The following is a 19,941-nucleotide window of genomic DNA, read 5'->3' on the forward strand; positions in this document are numbered from 1 at the left end:
ACATTGGTGCTATTTACAGTGGAAAACGCGTAAATCGTATTTAAAGCAGTTATCTTGTGCCAACAATTTTAAGCTATGACGACTACAGATTTGGTATAAATAATCAAAATATTAAAAATTAATCAGTTACTTAATCATGTAGCCAATTCACATGAGTGGACGTTTAAATATTTTGAATTTATTGTAAATCCTTTTTCTGTAATCTTCAATATATTTATTCTTGTCATTCCAGAACTTTAACTGTTAATAAAACCTTGTAATTTCAGTGAAAAACTGTTACAAGTTCACAAATACCATATCAAGCTGATATGGATATAAAAATCTGATTTGTTGGTAATACTGGATAGAGGACGAATAGCAGCTAGTAAGACTAATTAGTGATCAGTTGATTTTAGACTGTTTAAGTTCCTAAACAACTCTCTGAAAAATGCACTTTCCACGAGCAAACAGAAATTGAGCACATTGTCCATCTTTATTACTATTCTACTACGATTCATCCCATAAAAAAAATTTAAATGGCTTTTTTGATCTCATTATGTTAAACAACTTAGTAAAAAAAATAGGATGAGAATTCAAAGGACAACGTTACAACTAAGTTTTGCAGAAAATGCTTGCCGGATGACCAATACTTTCTGAATCCTATATTACAAAGGAACTGATGACGTGAAATGATAGAGCTTTTGAAAGTAGGATAAAATTGCAGTGGAAAAGAGTGTGGAGAATATGAGAGAGAACTCTTAGAGTCACGTTTGCACATTGCTATTATTCAATAGGAGTTTCTTTAGGCGCTTTTTTTGCTTGTAACACCACTTTAGATTATACCTATATTATTACCAACATTAGTTCCTAGTGGTGATATTGTTTGACAATGAAGTTTGAACAGGACATACTTACTGATCTAATAAACAAGTTCGAAGTTCTTGACGTAAACCTAATTAAAGTGAAAAACAAAATATTATCTTTCATGGCAACGTCAACGATATAGGTTTTCTCACGTCTATATTAGTTTCGACAAAAATCTTTAAAGTACTTAAACACTCTAAAATAATCTACATTTTAAGTGATCATTTTAGATAGATATATAAACCCAAATTAAATGCTAAATAAAAAGTATTCGTCACCATGAACGGATTCGTGACAGTTGTTGCCCTTATTGCGGTTGTGGCTGGTGCATCTGCCACACCACTGAACGCTACTTGTTCAGTTTCAAGCTATGATGACATTGCCACCGCAGTAAAATCCTGCACTACCTTGACTCTTACTGACATAACGGTTCCTGCTTCAACCACATTGGAACTTAGTCTGCAAACTGGTACTACCTTGACCATTGCCGGAACCTGGAAATGGGAATACGCTGAGTGGGCTGGTCCTCTTCTGGAAATCAAAGGAAGCAAAGTCACTGTTAAGGGAAGCAGTGCTGTACTTGACGGAAGGGGTAAGACAAAGGTAAATTTGCTATGATTTGTGTTTCTAACAGTATTGGTTTAGGTGCTAAATGGTGGGATGGACTTGGAGACAAAGGAGTCAAAAAACCTAAATTCCTCAGGATTAAAACAACTGGTGGATCCGTTTTTGAAGACATCAAGATTTTGAACTGTCCTCATCAATGTGTTTCTATCAACTCTGCCAGTGACACCACCATCAAAAACTTTGACATTGAAGTAACTGCTGGAGATACTGTAAGTTCCCAACATCAATTCAATTATTTTTGCTTATTGATACAGTGGTGATGTTACAGGAAGGAGGGCACAACACTGATGGATTTGACATCTCCAGTTCTACTGGCATTACTGTCAAGAACAGCGTTGTCAAAAACCAAGATGACTGCGTCGCTATCAACCAAGGATCAAACATGCTTTTCGAGAACTTGACCTGCAGTGGTGGTCACGGATTGAGTTTGTCCGTTGGTCAAAGTAGCGAAAACGGATCTCCTAACACCGTTTCTAACGTTACTTTCAAAGACAGCACCGTCACCAAATCTGACAATGGTATCCACATCAAAACTCACGCCGATGCTGGTACTGGCTCTATCAGTGATGTTACCTACGAAAACATCAAACTGTCCAGTAAGTCTTTGCTTGTTTTACTATTTTCAAGATAATGTATATAAACAATATTTGCAGGCATCAAGAAGTACGGAATCAACGTTCAAGAAGACTACGAAAATGGTTCATCCACTGGAACTGCTAAAGGAAACATCCCAATCACCAACTTGAAACTCAGCAGCATCACTGGAAGTATGACCGGAGACTCTAGCAGTATGGCCGTGTATATTCTTTGTGGTACTGGTGGATGCAGCAGTTGGACCTGGTCTAGCATTTCCATCACAAACTCAGTGAAATCTAACTCTTGTAACTACGAACCTTCTGGTTTCACCTGTTAATTTCACGAAGGACCCGCTTATTAGAAATACATTTGCGTCCAATATCAAGTGTATTGTTTTCTTGGTTTTGTAATTCTCTGCTCATATTGTAAAAGCAATATTTTTTGAGTCAGTATTAAAAGTTTTTTCTTGAGTCATTGAGTCATTTTATTTTGATTTATAATGGCAGTACCACTTCTGCAAGATATCTAATTAGTTATAAAGGTTTCAGCGGTGATGACAATGATGGTTAACTTGTCAAGAAAGTGGCAAACTATCTTTAGAAAGTGTGACTTTTACTGGTGGCACTTTCACTCCCTAGGTAGTAAAAGTAATACTTTCATCTCTCAAATTAGGGAAGAAAGTTTTATTTTCTATAGGGGTCGTAGAAAAAGACATTACAGTTTAAGCATTAGAGTTTTGATATTCATCATTTGAAACTAGAAGATAAGTTTTGACTGGAAGATAAGTACCAAGGAAGGTTAAAGATATTCATTAGTTTACGTGCATCTAGGAATCTGAAAATGGGAATCCACAGTATCAAATAGGTGATCAATGTGCAGGAACCGGAACCTTGTTTGAATGTCCGAAATATGTATCCCTTACTACGTTTTTCGTATTAATATCAGTCGATTGTCTCTTAACTTCGGTAGAAAGAGTCCATATCTCTCTGTAATTTGCTTTCTCTTTTTAACTGTTTATTCTTGTTAAATAGCTATTCTTTGATGCAGCTGTGTTGTTCTACAGTTCAATTTCTTTCTTAGTAACCAACCAGATGTTGCCATAATTTAGTAGTATTAGTATTGTTTTGGTTTCATATATTTACGTTAGTTCGTTTATTACTGAAGTTTGAGGTTATGGCTTTCTTCATTTTGAATTTTTATTAGCATTACCTATCTAGATAAACTTTCCTAAAGCTGTTCCAATTCTAATATAAACAAGTAAGGCAGACTACAAAAAGTATGGTTTAACAGTTTAATTATTATTAAGTATACTTGATGATGAGAATTGCACTTATTTCATGAATTTAGCATTATAATGTCATTTTAGAATTTCATTCATTTTCTTTCTGAGTTTTCATCAATGTTTAAAATCAAAATAAATGTAAATTTAATAAAACCATTGACATGGACGTTTCTTTGTCAAGATGTTGACTTTGTATGATCGAAATGAACTATAATGGTTAACAATTATGTATAAAGTGACTTGGCAAATGACCCAATATTCTGACGTGTTTTGCCATATTAATGACTCATCAGCTATGTAGTAGATGCTTCAAAGATGGACGAAAATAGCCAAGTACTTATATCAATCCAGTAAACAGGCTTGAAAATATGACGCACACATTGTATGAATAACAAATAGTAATCTTTTATATTTTCTTCAAAAAAACTGTAAAAATTAATTTAATATATCAAGCTACTAAATGTCAAGTGCATCTTGACTTAAAACACCATTTTTTCCACAGTTTGATATGCTGTACTTGTCAAATGCTTTGACCACAATATTAGTTGTAAAATGTAAAGAAATACAGTTTTCTTATCGAAATACATTTAATGGTTAAAAAACTTCACATAGTCAGAAAATTTTAAAAGTATAGTGAATTGGAAAAGTACTGTTATAGTACACTAAAAAAAATCTTGCAGGTAGTAAATTACTAAAAATTAAAAAATCAATTTAAAAAAAATTAACATTCATTTCAATAGAATTTTTTCTAGATTTTAAATTAGTAGTAAGCTATTGCTACCACTCGTACACGTTGTGTTCTTTTTACATAGAAGCGACTTTTTGTATAATCAAGTTTAAAACAACATGAAAATAACATTGTTGACCGCATTTACGTCAAACCGTATTCAAGTATGCTGAAAAAAAAAAAAAAAAATGCGATTCAAATACTTAGTAACATAATCCATCAAAAAAACTCTAGAGAAGTAGGTACTCCCAACTTTTGATTTATCTGTGCACTTATACTTATATTATCTCAACTACCATACCCAAGAGTCTATATAAACACCTTATTGAGTAACCAACACAAATCAGTCATAATGAAAACGTTTACAATTTTTGCCTTTGCAGTAGCTGTCGCTCTTAACACTGCTATTGCAGAAGCAGCTGAATGCACCGTGAGCTCTTACGATAAAATCGAAGAAGCTGTAAACAGTTGTACTACTCTAACCCTTAAGGACATTAATGTTCCTGCTGAAACTACTTTGGAACTCAAACTTCAAGCAGGAACTAAGCTGACTCTTGCAGGTACCTGGACGTGGGAGTATGCTGAGTGGAAGGGACCACTTTTCCAGATAAGTGGTAGTGGAGTAACTGTTCAAGGAGATAATGTGGTTCTGGATGGACAAGGTAGGATATTGTAGATAATGCTAATATCATTTATATTCTTTCTTTATATTTCCGCATTAGATAAGTCTAGTGATAAGGGTAATGTTTGTAGTAGTGGCAACAAAAAGCAACCCGAAATTTTATTTTTGAGTTGAGTAATTATTTCTATACTGATTTGCAGGAGCTTTATGGTGGGACAGCAAAGGAACCAGTGGCGTCTCCAAGCCAAAATTCTTCAGAATTAAAACTACTGATGGATCTACTGTTAAGGATATCAATATTCTAAATTGTCCTGTTCAGTGTGTTTCCATTAATACCGCTAGTGACACAGTCATTGACAACTTCTACATTGACGTCTCTGACGGAGATTCTGTAAGTTATTTTGAATTTTTTTGTAGCACAAACTAAGTCCTGTGTGTTAGATCATTCCAAAACTTCCTTAATAATATGACTGTAAATAAAATTGATATTTTTAAACCAACAGCTTTGCTGTTCCACTTAAATAAAAAATATAATTTGAGGAAAAACATTTATTAAAAATATGCTTTTTTCACTGCTTGTTGTTGAGCAAAATACAGTAATCGGTATCGTCAGCATGGTTACTGATTAATTATTTTATGAGAAAGCCGACAAGTATAAAAGTAGAATCAAAGCTAGACTAGCTCATTTAGTGTCGTTTAACTACTCTTAATCATTTTCTATACATGACAATATCTTCAGGGGTTAATGTCTGGATTTTATTGTATCATCTTTGCCTTGTTCTCTAATATACATAACGTTATCATAAACGTTTGCCTAGAATGAAAAATAAATGATTCCATCTAAGGTTTCTCTTATTTTCTTAATTGGATCAAGTTGCATGGCAACAAGCTTTTACTGGAAATTTATGAATCCATTAACTTGAAAGTTGCACTTTGTTGTAGTTACTTTTTAATTCCACTCTATTATTCCACCCCTCATAACTTTACGACATCAAAGCATATTAGCTTGTTTGAAATAACTGAATTACCTTCTACTTTCCACATACTAATAAACATATTACTATTACAGCATGGAGGCCACAACACTGATGGATTTGATGTATCCAGCTGTACTGGCATTACAGTTCAAAATAGCGTTGTCAAGAACCAAGATGATTGCGTAGCTGTAAACCAAGGTTCTGACATGACATTTAAGAATTTGACTTGCATTGGTGGTCACGGTTTGAGTTTGTCCGTTGGTCAAAGCACAGAGGATGGTTCTCCTAACGAGGTTTCCAACATTCATTTCCTTGATAGTAGTGTAATTGATTCCGCTAATGGTATTCACATCAAAACCCACACCGACGCTGGTACTGGTTCAGTCAATGATGTATCTTATAAAAACATTATTCTGACTAGTAAGTAGTACTTCAACTGGTAACATAGTAATTAAACTACATACATTTTACAGACATAACAAAATATGGAATCAACGTTCAGGAAGATTACAAAAAAGGAAAATCTTCTGGCTCTCCCAAGAACAATATTCCTATCACCAATCTGAATCTGATTGACGTAGTTGGAACCATGAGTGGACATTCTAAGACTACGCCTGTTTATATTTTGTGCGCAGACGATGGATGTTTTGATTGGACTTGGTCTGGTATATCAATTACTGATGGCAAGAAGGATAACTCCTGCAACTATGAACCATCAGGTTTTACTTGTTAATTTAATCGAGAACTATTATTAAAATGTGACCAATTTGTAAATCGTTTGATTGTCTACTACTGTGTAGTGTTTTTGATCATTTGAGTTTGAAATAACTTCTGCATATCTTAACTTTGGTATTGCCTTTCTGTTTCGTGGTTTTTTTGATTGATTCGTTTTCGAGGTATTTAGGAAAACAATTTTACTCTTTCATTACCTTTTGATTAAAACACAAATACCAATATTTTACAATCAAATTCACTTAATAACTGCTCAAAATGTTCTCCATTGGTATAACTGTTGTTGACCTATTTGAATTTCTTGGCACTTTTTAATATATAATTCTTTAACGAAGTACTACTCAATTTTTAGGTGGTTCTAACCGGAAGAACGTAATGGGAAGGAGTTTCTTTTTGTTGAAAATTTAAATCATTATTTCATTTCCATTTTAAGTAGGGTATTTGCTTTTCTGTTTAGTCGCAACTATTTTGGTAATTAGGGAATTAATTGTATTTTCTGGCATATATTCAAGTTTACTTAGCCAATTAAATTTTTACTGATAAACAATGTAGGTACAAATAACTAGATATTTTGTAAAATAACACCCCATACTTTTTTTTCGAATCTTGGGTATGCTTTTTGACAAATACATAAGAATTTCTATTGTTTCAATATCTACAGTTGTCTATCGAAAAATCCGTTTATTTAAATTTGAAAAGAAGCATTTATCATCGAACCAAATATTTTTCAAAAGTGCCTTATTATTGTTAATATTCGTAGTCATTTGTTCATAAAACTCAACTCTTCTTAGAGCAAGTTCTATCAATCTACGTCTCTTTCATTATCTTCTTTAAATACAGGGTGTCAAAAAAGTCAATATTGCAAATATCTCAAAAAGTACTGATTTTTTTTCTCAAAGTTTGTACTGTACAAAGCATTTGTTATTTTGAGATCATCAAGTATAAGGTTTGTCATTTTTTAAATTCTAATTATTGCGAATATTCAAACTGTCAAATATTCAGTATAGTTTTCATCGTAGTTGGATACTGCAGCTAGTGCTATATGCTTAGGTGGTACAAACATCAGGTAGTAAAACGTGGTAAAAAAGGAAGGAATAGGCCAAAGAACCGCAGAAAAACCACCAACATAAAGTTTTTGAGAAATTGCTCAGGTTTCTTTAAGAAAATGATGTTACGGTGCAATTTCTTCATTAGTAACTCACCTGATTTTGGCTTAATTAGTTACATAGTTTTTATTTTGATTTTACTTTAACTTGTTTACATTCATAAGTTAGATTTTATACCTCTTTTCTTGGTGAGTTTTTCTTTTCTTCCATAGGAGTTTTCTCTTTTCTTCGTTAGTGAAACGACTGTCACCCTCAGTTCAGCTGGTCAGTTTGGGTTTGTTTTGATTTAAATTTTTAATATTATATTTCCTGTTTTTTTGCTCTTTTCTGAATTAGAAAAGGCTCTCTCCCACAGGTTTTCGGTGGTTTTCTGACTATTTAAACTCGGGGAAGCCATTTTGACCTCTTGGCCAGCGAATATAGTTTTAGTTGGAAGCCATCACTTAAATCACTCTTTTTTTAACTTATAATGTGCAGATTTATTGAGTGTTTTAACATAGTCGCTTTTGGCGTATTTTTAGAGCTTCCTTTTGCAACTTGAGTTATAGCCTCCTGCTAAGAGATTGATAACTGGGAGAGACTGCCCTTTTCGAATACCCAACTAAAGACTCATAGGAGAGGACTGAAACTACTGTACTCCTGCGAAGGGCACTGATTTACTTGTGGATTCTGTGCACCTACGAGCAACTGTATCTCCATTAGGTATTGTACCTGCTCCTATGAAGAGACCGATTCACCTCTAGACTTAAGACAAGATAAGATTGATTCACCTTTTACTAACACCAGACACTTAGTGTCAATCTCAATCATTCTGAATTTCGTAGCCATTCAAATTAATGGAAATTTTAGAGCTGAATGATTTAATTGAATTTAATTTTACCTTAACTCCGAGCTTAACTCACCTTTAACTTTTCAACCTGCTTTTAATTGGGAGCTTCAGGTTTAGCTTATTGTGATAGTATTTAATTTGTTATTGATTGTGATTTTGGTGGGCAATCAAGCCAAATACATTTTTTTTTTATTTGAACATTTTGCTGTTATAATGTCCAGGTCACAAGTTCTCAAAACTCAATAATAGCCATAAAATTAGCACATTTTACATTCCTTGCTGTATGGTTTGACTGTAAGTATCACTTTTTTTGTGAGTGACCTTTGTTAATTATATTTTGGATCAGAAAACTATCAGAACATCAGAACTTTTCCGACTTGGAAGACGGTGGCGCAAACTTCTGAGCTACTAAACTTGGAGCTAATTGACTTAACCAATTGTACTGTTGCTTAGTAATTTGATTTTTTTATTTACTTTACTTTTTGTCTATAATCTCATGCTCAAAACAACTTAAGTGTAGCAATAACACAGAACAATGTTTCAAATACACCCGAATGGCTCCTGCAATTTTAATAACTTCTTGTAGGTATTGTTAAACCTTTCCTGTTGAACTATAAAACCAAAACTCCTCTATGTCCTAAATAGTCTCTTATTTTTACCCTGCAGAAATGGGAATCTAGACCACAAGAACTGGCTTAGAACCATTTTTTTGGAAGAAGCACAGCCCACGGGAACATGAGCTTACAGGAACAAACCTGCCAAAAGTGTTCTACTAGAGATGTCTAGACATACTTCTTAGTAGTCCAAGTAACAAGACGATCGTTTCCTGCAAGTTGTAGACGCAAACTTTTCAGCTGTATTACACAAAAAACACACAATCTGTTATCAGTGCCATCTGTCATCAAAGAAGCAAACTATTTTTAACATAAATTAGTAAAATAAGGATTGTTGTTTGTAAAAAAATAGTTTCGCCATTCAATAAAAGAGTAAGTAACTTGTAAGCTTTTTGACTTGCCGCTATACAAGTTATACAAGTTTCTTTGACCGCTTAAGTCTAATTGAGTTTAGACTATGTTTTCAAATAATAGAAACCACCAAACTGAAAGTCCAGGTCCAAACTTGTCTTAAACTTCAACATTCAAAATGGCTTGCAGTGTATAACTATAATTGCACGATTGAATCATTCATCAGTTTTATCATCTCAATTGTAACTTGAACGTAAGCCACACAGCAATTTCTGAATCTGGTTTATCCTAAAAATAACTTTCTTAGCATTCTTGCTGGTCTACACCAAGGATAACCAGTTCCTTAATGATGTTATCTCTCCATATGAGCCTGGGTCTTTCCAGAGGTCTTTTTCCTATTGGTGCCTTCTCCCATACTCGTTTTATTAGGTGATCGTTTTGGCTTCTTTGCAGGTGTCCTGCCCATCTTAGTCTGCCGGATTTTATCTCCTGAATGATGTCGGGGCTTTGGTATATTTGGGCAAGCTAAGCATTGATAATATATACGAAAATGCCACTTTTCATGTCAAAATAAATGAAGATTTAAAAACAGATAAAGTCAAAGTGAATAGGGGAGTACGTCAGGGTGACACCATATCTCCGAAATTATTTACCCTGTCGCTAGAGAACATCTTCAAATCATTACAGTGGGAAACAAAAGGCATTAACATCGACGGGTCCTACCTAAATCATCTCCGATTTGCCGACGACATCGTCCTGATAAGTAATAACATACATGAATTGAGTGACATGGTAAAACAACTGAATGATGCTTCAAAAAAGGTGGGCTTAAAAATGAACATCTCAAAAACCAAAATAATAAGTAACAACGAAGACACACAACACATACTTATAGATGGGATAGAATTGGAAAACGTGGAAGAGTATATATATTTGGGACACACAATAAAAATAGGCAAAGAAAACCAGTCGGCGGAGATAAGACGAAGAATAAGACTAACTTGGGCAGCGTTCGGAAAAATGAAGCATATACTTAGAAATAGTACCATCCCTATTAACCTTAAAAGAAAAGTTTTCGACACCTGTATAAGAGACGATGGCAATGACCAAAAAAACCGCAAATCGGCTCAGAATAATGCAAAGAGCGATGGAGCGGGCGATGCTGGGTATTAGTCTCAGGGACAGAAAGAGAAACGAAGAAATCCGAGAAAGAACTAAGGTCGTAGATATAATAGAACGTATTGCAGAACTGAAATGGCAATGGGTAGGACATGTGGCCCGACAAGACCAAATTAAATGGTCAAATAGATTAACACACTGGCGACCAAGGGAAACAAAGCGCAGCACAGGAAGACCACAGACAAGATGGCTTGATGACATCAAAAAGCAAGCGGGAAATAGGTGGTTCCAGATGGCACAGGACAGGACGGCATGGAAAAACATGAAAGAGGCCTACGTCCAGGAGTGGACAGGAAGTGGCTGAAGAAGAAGAAGCATTGATTCTCATCTTATAATGGCCTGTTTCAGGGTCTCGAACGGGATCATATATCATGCGCAGGATCTTTCTCTCAAACCTTCTTAAGAGCTCTGTGTCGCAAACTGTCAGTGTCCATGTTTCACTGGCGTATGTTGTTACTGGTCGTATCATTGTTTGATAGATACCGGTTTTGGCTTTTCTTGTGATACATTTTGATTTTAGCAGGGTTTGTACTGCAAATGTACATTTGTTTGCCTGTGTGATTCAGTGTTTAATCTCTTCCAGCATATTATTGTCCAAACCATAAAATATTATAATACTGTAAACATAATCTGGCATTAATTAAATAAAGTCATCATTATTGCAATTTAAATTTATGTAGACAGAGATAATGAATCTTAAAATAAATTTAAAAAAAATGAATGAACTAAAAAATGATAAACTGAATGAATTCTATTTATATCTTCTTATTGATTTAACCCTAAATTGATAAAAAGGCTTTAAGTACCAATTGTATTATAAAAGGAAATCTACATTTCCATATAATAAGAGTTTTATTTTTCTGGTTATTACATCACACCACCTTTAAGAGTACTTGAAATCTAATAAAAAGTGTTTAGATTAGTGGAAAATTTAGGAAAAAAACTGGATATTACAGTATTTTGTCTGAAGTAACAATAGTTTATCTATGCAACATGGCCACTTGTACCAAGGTTATCTTGGGGACCAGTGTGTATAAAAAGAACTGAATCCGTATACAGTTTACCAGTAAAAATAGAAATGTATCTAAAGGCGTTTTTGACGTTTACTTTGGCTGTGGCTGTTACTGCCACTCCTTTAGAATCATCGTGCAGTGTGAGCTCTTACGATGATATTTCGGATGCTGTAAGCAGCTGTACTACCTTGACCATTTCGGACATCACTGTTCCAGCTGAAACCACATTGAAGCTAAGTCTTAAATCAGGCACTGTATTGACGCTTGCAGGTACTTGGCAATGGAAATACGCTGAATGGAAAGGTCCTCTTCTACAAATTTCTGGAAGCGGAGTAACTGTAAAAGGAGATGATGTGGTTCTTGATGGACAAGGTTTGCTACTGTCTTTAACAAATTAAGTTTTCTTCATAAGATTTAATTTACACACAGGCGCTTTATGGTGGGACGGTAAAGGTGACAGTGGAGTTAGCAAACCAAAATTCCTTAAAATTCAAACTACAGACGGATCTGTTTTGGAAGATATCACACTGCTTAACTGTCCGGTGCAGTGCGTTTCTATTAGTTCTGCTAGTGACACAACTATAAACAATTTCCTCATTGATGTTTCTGACGGAGATGATGTAAGTTAAAACAGATTTTTTGAGATCAATGTTTTTATTCAAATATCTGCAGAATGGGGGACATAACACAGATGGTTTTGATCTTTCTGGATCTACCGGCATTACCGTTAAAAACAGTGTGATTAAGAACCAAGATGACTGCGTAGCTGTAAACCAAGGATCCGATTTGTATTTCAAGAACTTGACTTGCAGTGGTGGACACGGTCTTAGCTTGTCTGTTGGTCAAAGCTCAGAAGATGGTTCTCCTAACGAGTTGTCCAACGTCACTTTTATTGATAGCTCTGTATCAAGTTCTGCCAATGGCATTCATGTCAAGACCCATTCAGATGCCGGAACTGGTTACATTAAAGATGTGACTTATGAAAACATTGAGCTTTCCAGTAAGTCTAATCATACTCAACATAACTAATAAACTTCAATACTATGTTTATAATAGAAATTACCAAATATGGAATTAACGTCCAAGAAGATTATGAAGATGGTTCACCTACTGGCGACCCATTGGGCAACATCCCCATCACTAACTTGGCACTGAAAAGTGTAAGTGGAACCATGACTGGTTCTAACGGTGTGCCCGTTTACATTTTGTGCGGAGATGATGGATGTAGCGACTGGACTTGGTCTGACGTATCAATTACCGGTGGTGAAAAGGATAGTTCTTGCAGCTATACCCCCTCCGGTTATAGTTGTTAAGTCACTTTTGCATAAATCACAATCCTGTTTAGTTATCAGAAAAGTATGATTAATTTTTAAATGCTCCAAAGTTCACATTAATTATCTAACCATAGAAAAAAATCGATTACATGATTAGTGATATATTTAGGAAAACCACCACTTGATCTGTCTGAATTCCTATTGTCTGATTTGGGTAGAGAGCAAAGTAAACTATAGCACGTAACAATCCTTGAAAAATAAAAATAAATTGTTATCAGAACTTTTTTAAGTGTATTCTTGTTTGTACTAGAATAAATCGACTACAGACATTGTGTGATATAAAGAGTTTTTACTAAATCTTAAATACAACTGCGTCACAACAAACTTTTATGGCAATAATGTCCATGATTTTAAGCAATTTTTTTATAAAGTAGTAATTTTTCTAGATTACCCCAAATTGATCAATTCCGTTATTTCCTAGAAATTATTCTAAGAATTAATTTATCCGGAGGTGAAAGTACCGGTTGGGATTAGAATTTGTATAGTATATTCTTCTCGGACTATAAGAACACGAAAGGCCAATCCCATTTTTAACAATTTTATCGATTCTGATATTCATAAGAACTAATTTTGAAGCATTTTGTAGCAAAATGTATTAGTGCTCATGAATTTTCGAAAAGACTTCTATTGCTAAAATAGTTTAAAAAAACAACGACATTTTGGACAGAATTATGAAAAAAAAAACATTTCACAATAATTTTTGCCAACAAAAGCGATTTGGATGAAGAATGCACTAGCTCTGCAAGATAAGTGGAACAAACTATAATAAAAGTAAAACAACTAAGATCGGTTGAATAGACTACATACTATTAAGAACAAAAAAAATATTTTTTTCCAATTACATGAACTTCAAGCTGCAAGAGACGTAAATAAAGTAAAATACTGAAACTAACAAATTTTCTCAAAAATGTGGTGTTTTATGCCAGCTTTATCCACAAAATTGAAGCTAAGTATAAAACCACTGACCTAAATACTGCTCAAGCCTGGTGGAATCCGAAAAGTGTACGGGAATCATGTCCCAGTAGTGTTTTTCCTTATTTTTATCAGAAGATGTGATAGTGTCGCGTTGTTGCGTTTCTTGGGAAATCTTCTTCTTCTTCTTCTTTTATCATCTTTTCGTGGACCACTCCTGGACATAGGTCTCCCCTTCCGTGTTCCAAGCTTCTTTGTTTTGTGCCATCTGATTCCAGTCTGTACCAGCTCCTTCATTCTGATATCATCCAGCCAACGTTTTTACGTAGACGCGGTCTCCAATGTACTGGACTCGTCTCGATGTGCGACATGCCCATCTCAGCTCTACTTTATCTCAGCTATTCTTACTATAACATCCTCGACTAGTGTTCTTCTCCTGATTTCTGCGTTTTCAACATAGTCTTTAAGACATTTCTAACATTATTCGTTCAATGGTTCTTTGCGATATTCTGAGTTTTTGATTTTCCTTACCCAATTTAATAACGTGTCCCAAAAAAACATACTCTTCACACTTTCAATTTCAAATTTAGTCATAATTTTAATCTTGCGCTGTTTCAGAGTTAATCCAGTTTTCTCTGATTTCATCTTGATATCTTCTATCATGTCTTGCAATTCTCCAACATCTTGACTTATAAGAACTAAGAACCACATCGTCTGCAATGCGAAAATGGTTTAGATATTTGCCATAAACTTTTAAGCTTTTTCTGTTCCATTTTAGTGTCTTGATAACATGTTCCAATGCAAGACTGAATAGCTTTGAGGGATATCGAAGGTAATTCTAATAGTATTGGGTTTCTCTGGATTGCCCTTAACTCAAGATTGCTCTAGGATGGACACGTGATAAGAAACAATGGGAAACAGAAGAGAAATTGCAAATGCAAACTTCTAGAACATTTTCCGGGACCATTTTAAGTCTCTTGTGTAATGACCTACTTAAAGACCAGATTCAGATCCTATTAAATGTGACGTTCTTGAAACAGCAGAAATTTCAGCAAGTCGGTTAAACATTATAAGATACAGTTTTACTTGATTTTACCAATGTGCTTCCAAATTAGATCCATTAAACTTAACTCAATAAAGATACATTTGATAGACGATGTAAAATGTATATAACTTTTTGTAGGTATACTGATTTACTGATTATAATATTTTAATTATGAATAATAATCAAATCAATCACGCATTATTCACTTAACTCAAGAATGTACCTATTGAATTAGGGTAAGAAGCAGACAATGACGTAAAGCGCTTTAATATTTTTATTTGCTATTTTATATCTTTTATTTGCGTAATAGATTCTTTAAGAGCACTTGAACACTAAAGATTAATACAACTAAAAAGTAGTTGAATGGCCGAAAAATACACAAAAATTCCTTTTTCAAAAACTTTTATTTATCTAATAATCCGATCCACTTATATAAAAATTGTTGAGAGGATTTCCGTTTCTTATAAAAAGAACTGAATCCGTTACTCCTTTACCAGTCTCCCACTAACCATGAAGACGTTTACTAAAGTATTTGCTGCGTTTGTTTTGGCTGTGGCTGCTCGTGCCACTCCATTAGAATCACCATTACAATCATGCACTGTCACCTCTTACGATGACATTGCTGCCGCAGTTAGCAGCTGTACTACCTTAACGATTTCGGACATCACTGTTCCTGCCAAAACCACATTGACACTGAGCCTTAAAACGGGAGCTAAGGTGACTCTAGCAGGAACATGGAAGTGGAAGTACGCTGCATGGGCAGGTCCTCTTCTCCAGATTTCTGGTAGTGGAGTAACAGTTGAAGGAAGTGACCTCGTACTTAATGGACAAGGTATGATTTTGTGATTATCTATGAAAAATCCAACACATCAATTGCTAGTTTTAATGAGATTTCCCACTCATTTCAAAAGTGTTACAGTCGATTGTAGAGAGTTTTTTCTTCTACTGATTTGTAGTTATAGTTTCTTCTTCATTATCAGCTTATATCGTTGAAGCATCTTGCGGGAATGCTATACTCTCTGAATAGTTCCGGATTAATACGCAGACCTAAGTAATATTTATTTCCAAATGCATTTTTTTTCAAAATACAACAATTGTTCCTATTTAGCAGAAGATTATAATATTTACAGTTTCAATAACATATTCGATTTATTGTATCGATGATGAGAAAAAGTGCTTCTTTATAAGTGATTTTTCCAGAATTTACTGAAATTCGTTCTTTCATTTATTTGCGTTAAAGATATCAACTGGTGATAACCGTTTTAAGCAAAGCACATTAAATCCTAATTTCATTCCCCAAGGAAAAATTAATTCAACCATTTTTGTTTGATTGCTCCTCAATTGCTCTCCTGATTACCTGTAAATTGTTTGCGAGATCATAGCATTACAGTTTGCAAAAACTATATACTATATAATTTCAGGTGCTTTATGGTGGGACGGCAAAGGAGACAGTGGAGTCACCAAACCAAAGTTCCTCAGAATTAAAACTACCGGTGGATCAACTTTCAAGGACATCACCCTTCTTAATTGCCCTAAGCAGTGTGTTTCCATCAGTTCTGCTAGTAACACAGTTCTTGAAAACTTCCTTATTGATGTTTCTGACGGAGATGATGTAAGTAAAGGCAATAGTCTTGAAACCAATATTTTTACTGAAATGTTTACAGAATGGAGGACACAACACCGACGGTTTTGATCTTTCTGGATCTACTGGCATTACAGTTCTAAACAGTGTGGTCAAAAATCAAGATGATTGCGTAGCTGTCAACCAAGGTTCTGATTACTATTTCAAGAACTTGACTTGCAGTGGTGGTCACGGTCTCAGTTTGTCAGTTGGTCAAAGCACATCAGACGGTTCTGCCAACCAAGTCTATAACGTTACTTTCATTGACTCTTCTGTGTCCAATTCAGCCAATGGAATTCACGTTAAAACTCATTCGGACGCTGGAACTGGTTACATCAAAGATGTGACCTACGACAACATCGAGCTTTCTAGTAAGTTCATTCCAACACAAGGTGACAAATAACAAGCTACTAAAACTATATTAATTATAGAAATCACCAAATATGGAATCAACGTCCAAGAAGATTATGAAGATGGTTCATCTAGTGGCACTGCAAAGGGCAACATTCCCATCACTAACTTGGTTCTGAAAAATGTAAAAGGAACCATGACTGGTTCTAACAGTATGCCCGTTTACATTTTGTGCGGAGATGATGGATGTAGCGACTGGACTTGGTCTAGTGTATCGATTACCGGTGGAAAGAAAAGTAGTTCTTGCAACTATTCACCCTCTGGTTATTCCTGTTAGATAAATATACTTTTGTAACAATATTAACAAGCAATACCAACATGTAATGTTATTTTTTCATCACGTGGTGTAAAAATTTGCCTATTGCAAATATTGTTATATTAAAACTAGAAATTACTAATTCTGCGAGTTTTTCTATTTCACTTGGATATATTAAGGCAGTTTAGATAATCTTCATCTATGAACTAAATTACCGACTTGACGGTAAGAGATATGAGACAAATAAGCTGAAAAGAGAATCTTGATTTGACAAAAGCGTATGACATTCTGAATCATGACATATTAATTCAAAAACTAAGAAGAACGTCTTGGCATAATTGACAACTTGTTAAGTTGGCTGAAATCATACTTATGAAATAGAAGTGTTGCGGGAAAAGGTCTTAAGAAAGCTACATCAAGGCCTTTCATTATCAATCAAGTAGTTCTTCAAGGTAGCATATTAGGCCCACTTTTATTTATAATATATATTTATGACATTGAAGACCTGCTTTTGCCTATTCTGCCGTGTTGTTCCATTGCTAGCCATGCTGGTGATACCTGTTTTCTCCTGCCACGAAACAATGAAACTCTTCTTTTAAATGATGCTGTAGACGTAATAGATGTCACAAAAAACAGGTTTCTGGAAAATGGACGCATAATTAATAGTCAAAAAACAAGTGCTATGTTGTTTCGAAACAGCAAGTCCAGCGTTAGAAATGCATTACATGACAATATAACAAATCTTACATTAGATATCAAAAATCTACATTACTTCTTTGGTATTAAACTCAATGACAGTCTTTGCTGGCAAGAACAAGTTGATTGTGTGGTAGCAAAACTAAACAAAACATGCTACAGCTTCCGCATACTTAGAAACTATGGGTATACTTACAAAAATGGGCTATTAGAATAATATTAAGGCAAAACATTAGAAGAAGTTGTAGAGGTCATTTTAAAAAGCTTAATTTGTTGACATCCCATGCCGTATATATTCAAGAGTGATGATTCTTCTTTAAGAACTATGCAGCAAGTTTGGTCCAGCGCGCCAACAGGTGGTTTGCTAAGAACAAGCTGGCAGTTAATACCAAAAAACCAATGCACTGATCTTTGGTAAAATTCAAATCTGGTGTGCAAAGCGGATAAAAACCTAGAAGTAAGAAATGCTGTTAAGTTCTTGGGCGTTCCGTTGCATAGTAATCTGAGTTGGCTACCTCATATTGAAAATGTCTCAGCAAAGCTTAAACAAAATATGTCATAATTTTAGAAATCTCAGCAAATATGTCAGCATGCATACCAAAAAAATGATATACCATTCTAACTGTGAGTAATTCTTTTCGGACATAGTGCTAGTTATGCTAAAATCTCCGTTCAAAAAAGCTGCGATTTACGTACAGGAGTGTTTGTTGTATTTTTTCAAACATATAGATCGGCGGTTAGTGATTATGCACCTTCTACTGTCTGGTACAAGAACATTAGACTATAGTACGTCAAAACACAGACTTTCGCTCTATGAACAAGGTCCTCTTTATACATTCATAAAATTGCACAATTGTCCAACCTTAACCAGGTAAAGAAATCTATTTACAAGCTACTTGTGGAGATAGAGCCTGATGATTTAGAGGAATACTATATTAGCCTTAAGTAATATCTTAGACATTTGCCCGCCTTTGGGCTACATTGATGTTATTTCATTATATGTCTATCACTATATCACTATTGCTGTACAACATTTTCTGTTATGACATTCTAAATACATATAAACTGAGGACATTCAACTCCCTGCATATATGCAATATGCAGATGATATACTAATATGCCACCAGAAAGTACTGATCTAAGTTAAATAGCGACAATTAGTGGCATTCCTAACATTAAAAAATAAGAACTTCTTCCCAAACTACATATAGTTAAAATAAAAGTAGTAATTGAATACAGTAATGCACATTTTATAGGTAACTAAATTGTTGAGTCAAAATTACTCAAAAGCTACTATAGGTAATTCAACACAAAAACAATCCCATGCAAATTATCCAAGCTAAATGGGCAGAATTCCGTAATTAGTTTATTGCTTTTAAAGCCGGGCAAAAATACAAACCGTATCACGTGCTTTGATAAAAATCAGTAATTAGCAACAGTAATTATAGCAACTAACGAGCTTTTTTGGGGCCCTCCGCAGATTTTAAGCCCCCAGGATGAGGGAAACGGGCCGAAAGCGGTTCGCCTCATTTGTTCCGGCTGATTTGTGTTTTTTTCCGCACAAATCCGTTTATAAATTGGTCCTGAGTTGGTTTTTATTTTAATGCGGCGCGCTATCATATCAGAAAAGCTGAGATTTTAATGCGTTGGATGTGAAATACAAAGCTTCTGACTGCGAGGTTTTAATCCGAGGGCCAGTTGACGTGAATTTATTGTCCGGTTTTATTCGTGTCCGGGAATTATAATTTGGAATGCCTCCTTTAGGATTTTGTTAAATTGCTTTTTTAACACGATCCTCGGATAAACAATAATTATATGCAAATTCCATTGCATTTCAACCATATAAAAATACGGTTTTTATTCTCCGTATTAACAAATCTATCTAGATTTAATTGCTCCTAAATTAATGGTTTGTTAAGGGGCAGCTGTCTGACCTGTCAATGTCCTTCTTTAGGTAATGAAATATCAACGAGAGCAAACTAAATTGCACAACACATTAATCAATTGTTAATAAGACGGAATGAGAATACCGCTTAAATGTTTAACTTTAGCTTGGGTGCATAAGCCCCGCTATAAATTCGATAAAATATGTAGACGGACCTAAGTGGTTTGCAAGATATGACCGAGTAGTAAGTTTCACCAAGTTGGATACATGAATTACCAATAAGTTTAGTTTCGGCAAGTGGAC

At 34.6% G+C, this 19,941-nt stretch overlaps 3 protein-coding genes across 3 annotated transcripts; all 3 read left to right on the forward strand.

The window, feature by feature from the left end:
* The first annotated feature begins 1,100 nt into the window (after positions 1–1,100).
* Positions 1,101–2,520, forward strand: LOC145730321 (polygalacturonase-like). Its single transcript, XM_081981484.1, has 4 exons — positions 1,101–1,435; positions 1,489–1,679; positions 1,739–2,066; positions 2,124–2,520. The coding sequence occupies exons 1-4, from the start codon at positions 1,123–1,125 to the stop codon at positions 2,381–2,383; spliced, it is 1,092 nt and encodes a 363-aa protein (XP_081837610.1). The 5' UTR covers positions 1,101–1,122; the 3' UTR covers positions 2,384–2,520.
* Positions 2,521–4,376: 1,856 nt separating this feature from the next.
* LOC145730456 (uncharacterized) lies at positions 4,377–17,200 on the forward strand. Its single transcript, XM_081981672.1, has 9 exons — positions 4,377–4,717; positions 4,878–5,068; positions 5,747–6,074; positions 6,128–6,385; positions 10,182–10,452; positions 15,252–15,601; positions 16,191–16,381; positions 16,434–16,761; positions 16,822–17,200. Exons 1-9 carry the CDS (start codon positions 4,408–4,410, stop codon positions 17,076–17,078), a joined length of 2,484 nt encoding a protein of 827 aa, XP_081837798.1. The 5' UTR covers positions 4,377–4,407; the 3' UTR covers positions 17,079–17,200.
* On the forward strand, positions 11,519–13,036 carry LOC145730136 (polygalacturonase-like). The gene is made up of 4 exons (XM_081981154.1): positions 11,519–11,850; positions 11,908–12,098; positions 12,151–12,478; positions 12,535–13,036. The coding sequence occupies exons 1-4, from the start codon at positions 11,544–11,546 to the stop codon at positions 12,789–12,791; spliced, it is 1,083 nt and encodes a 360-aa protein (XP_081837280.1). The 5' UTR covers positions 11,519–11,543; the 3' UTR covers positions 12,792–13,036.
* Positions 17,201–19,941: the final 2,741 nt, after the last annotated feature.

The sequence above is a fragment of the Ips typographus genome, linkage group LG6 (assembly GCF_016097725.1).
Source record: "Ips typographus isolate SLU linkage group LG6, UJ_Ityp_2.0, whole genome shotgun sequence".
NCBI classification, from domain to species: Eukaryota; Metazoa; Arthropoda; class Insecta; order Coleoptera; family Curculionidae; genus Ips; species Ips typographus.

Bases quoted from the DNA above. Each gene is read 5' to 3' on its own strand.
- LOC145730321 (XM_081981484.1), top strand. From the start codon at position 1,123: ATGAACGGATTCGTGACAGTTGTTGCCCTTATTGCGGTTGTGGCTGGT. The intron at 1,680-1,738 runs GTAAGTTCCCAA...GTGATGTTACAG, and splicing joins AAGTAACTGCTGGAGATACT to GAAGGAGGGCACAACACTGA. The intron at 2,067-2,123 runs GTAAGTCTTTGC...CAATATTTGCAG, and splicing joins CGAAAACATCAAACTGTCCA to GCATCAAGAAGTACGGAATC.
- LOC145730456 (XM_081981672.1), top strand. From the start codon at position 4,408: ATGAAAACGTTTACAATTTTTGCCTTTGCAGTAGCTGTCGCTCTTAAC. The intron at 4,718-4,877 runs GTAGGATATTGT...ACTGATTTGCAG, and splicing joins TGTGGTTCTGGATGGACAAG to GAGCTTTATGGTGGGACAGC. The intron at 16,762-16,821 runs GTAAGTTCATTC...TATTAATTATAG, and splicing joins CGACAACATCGAGCTTTCTA to AAATCACCAAATATGGAATC.
- LOC145730136 (XM_081981154.1), top strand. From the start codon at position 11,544: ATGTATCTAAAGGCGTTTTTGACGTTTACTTTGGCTGTGGCTGTTACT. The intron at 11,851-11,907 runs GTTTGCTACTGT...ATTTACACACAG, and splicing joins TGTGGTTCTTGATGGACAAG to GCGCTTTATGGTGGGACGGT. The intron at 12,479-12,534 runs GTAAGTCTAATC...TGTTTATAATAG, and splicing joins TGAAAACATTGAGCTTTCCA to AAATTACCAAATATGGAATT.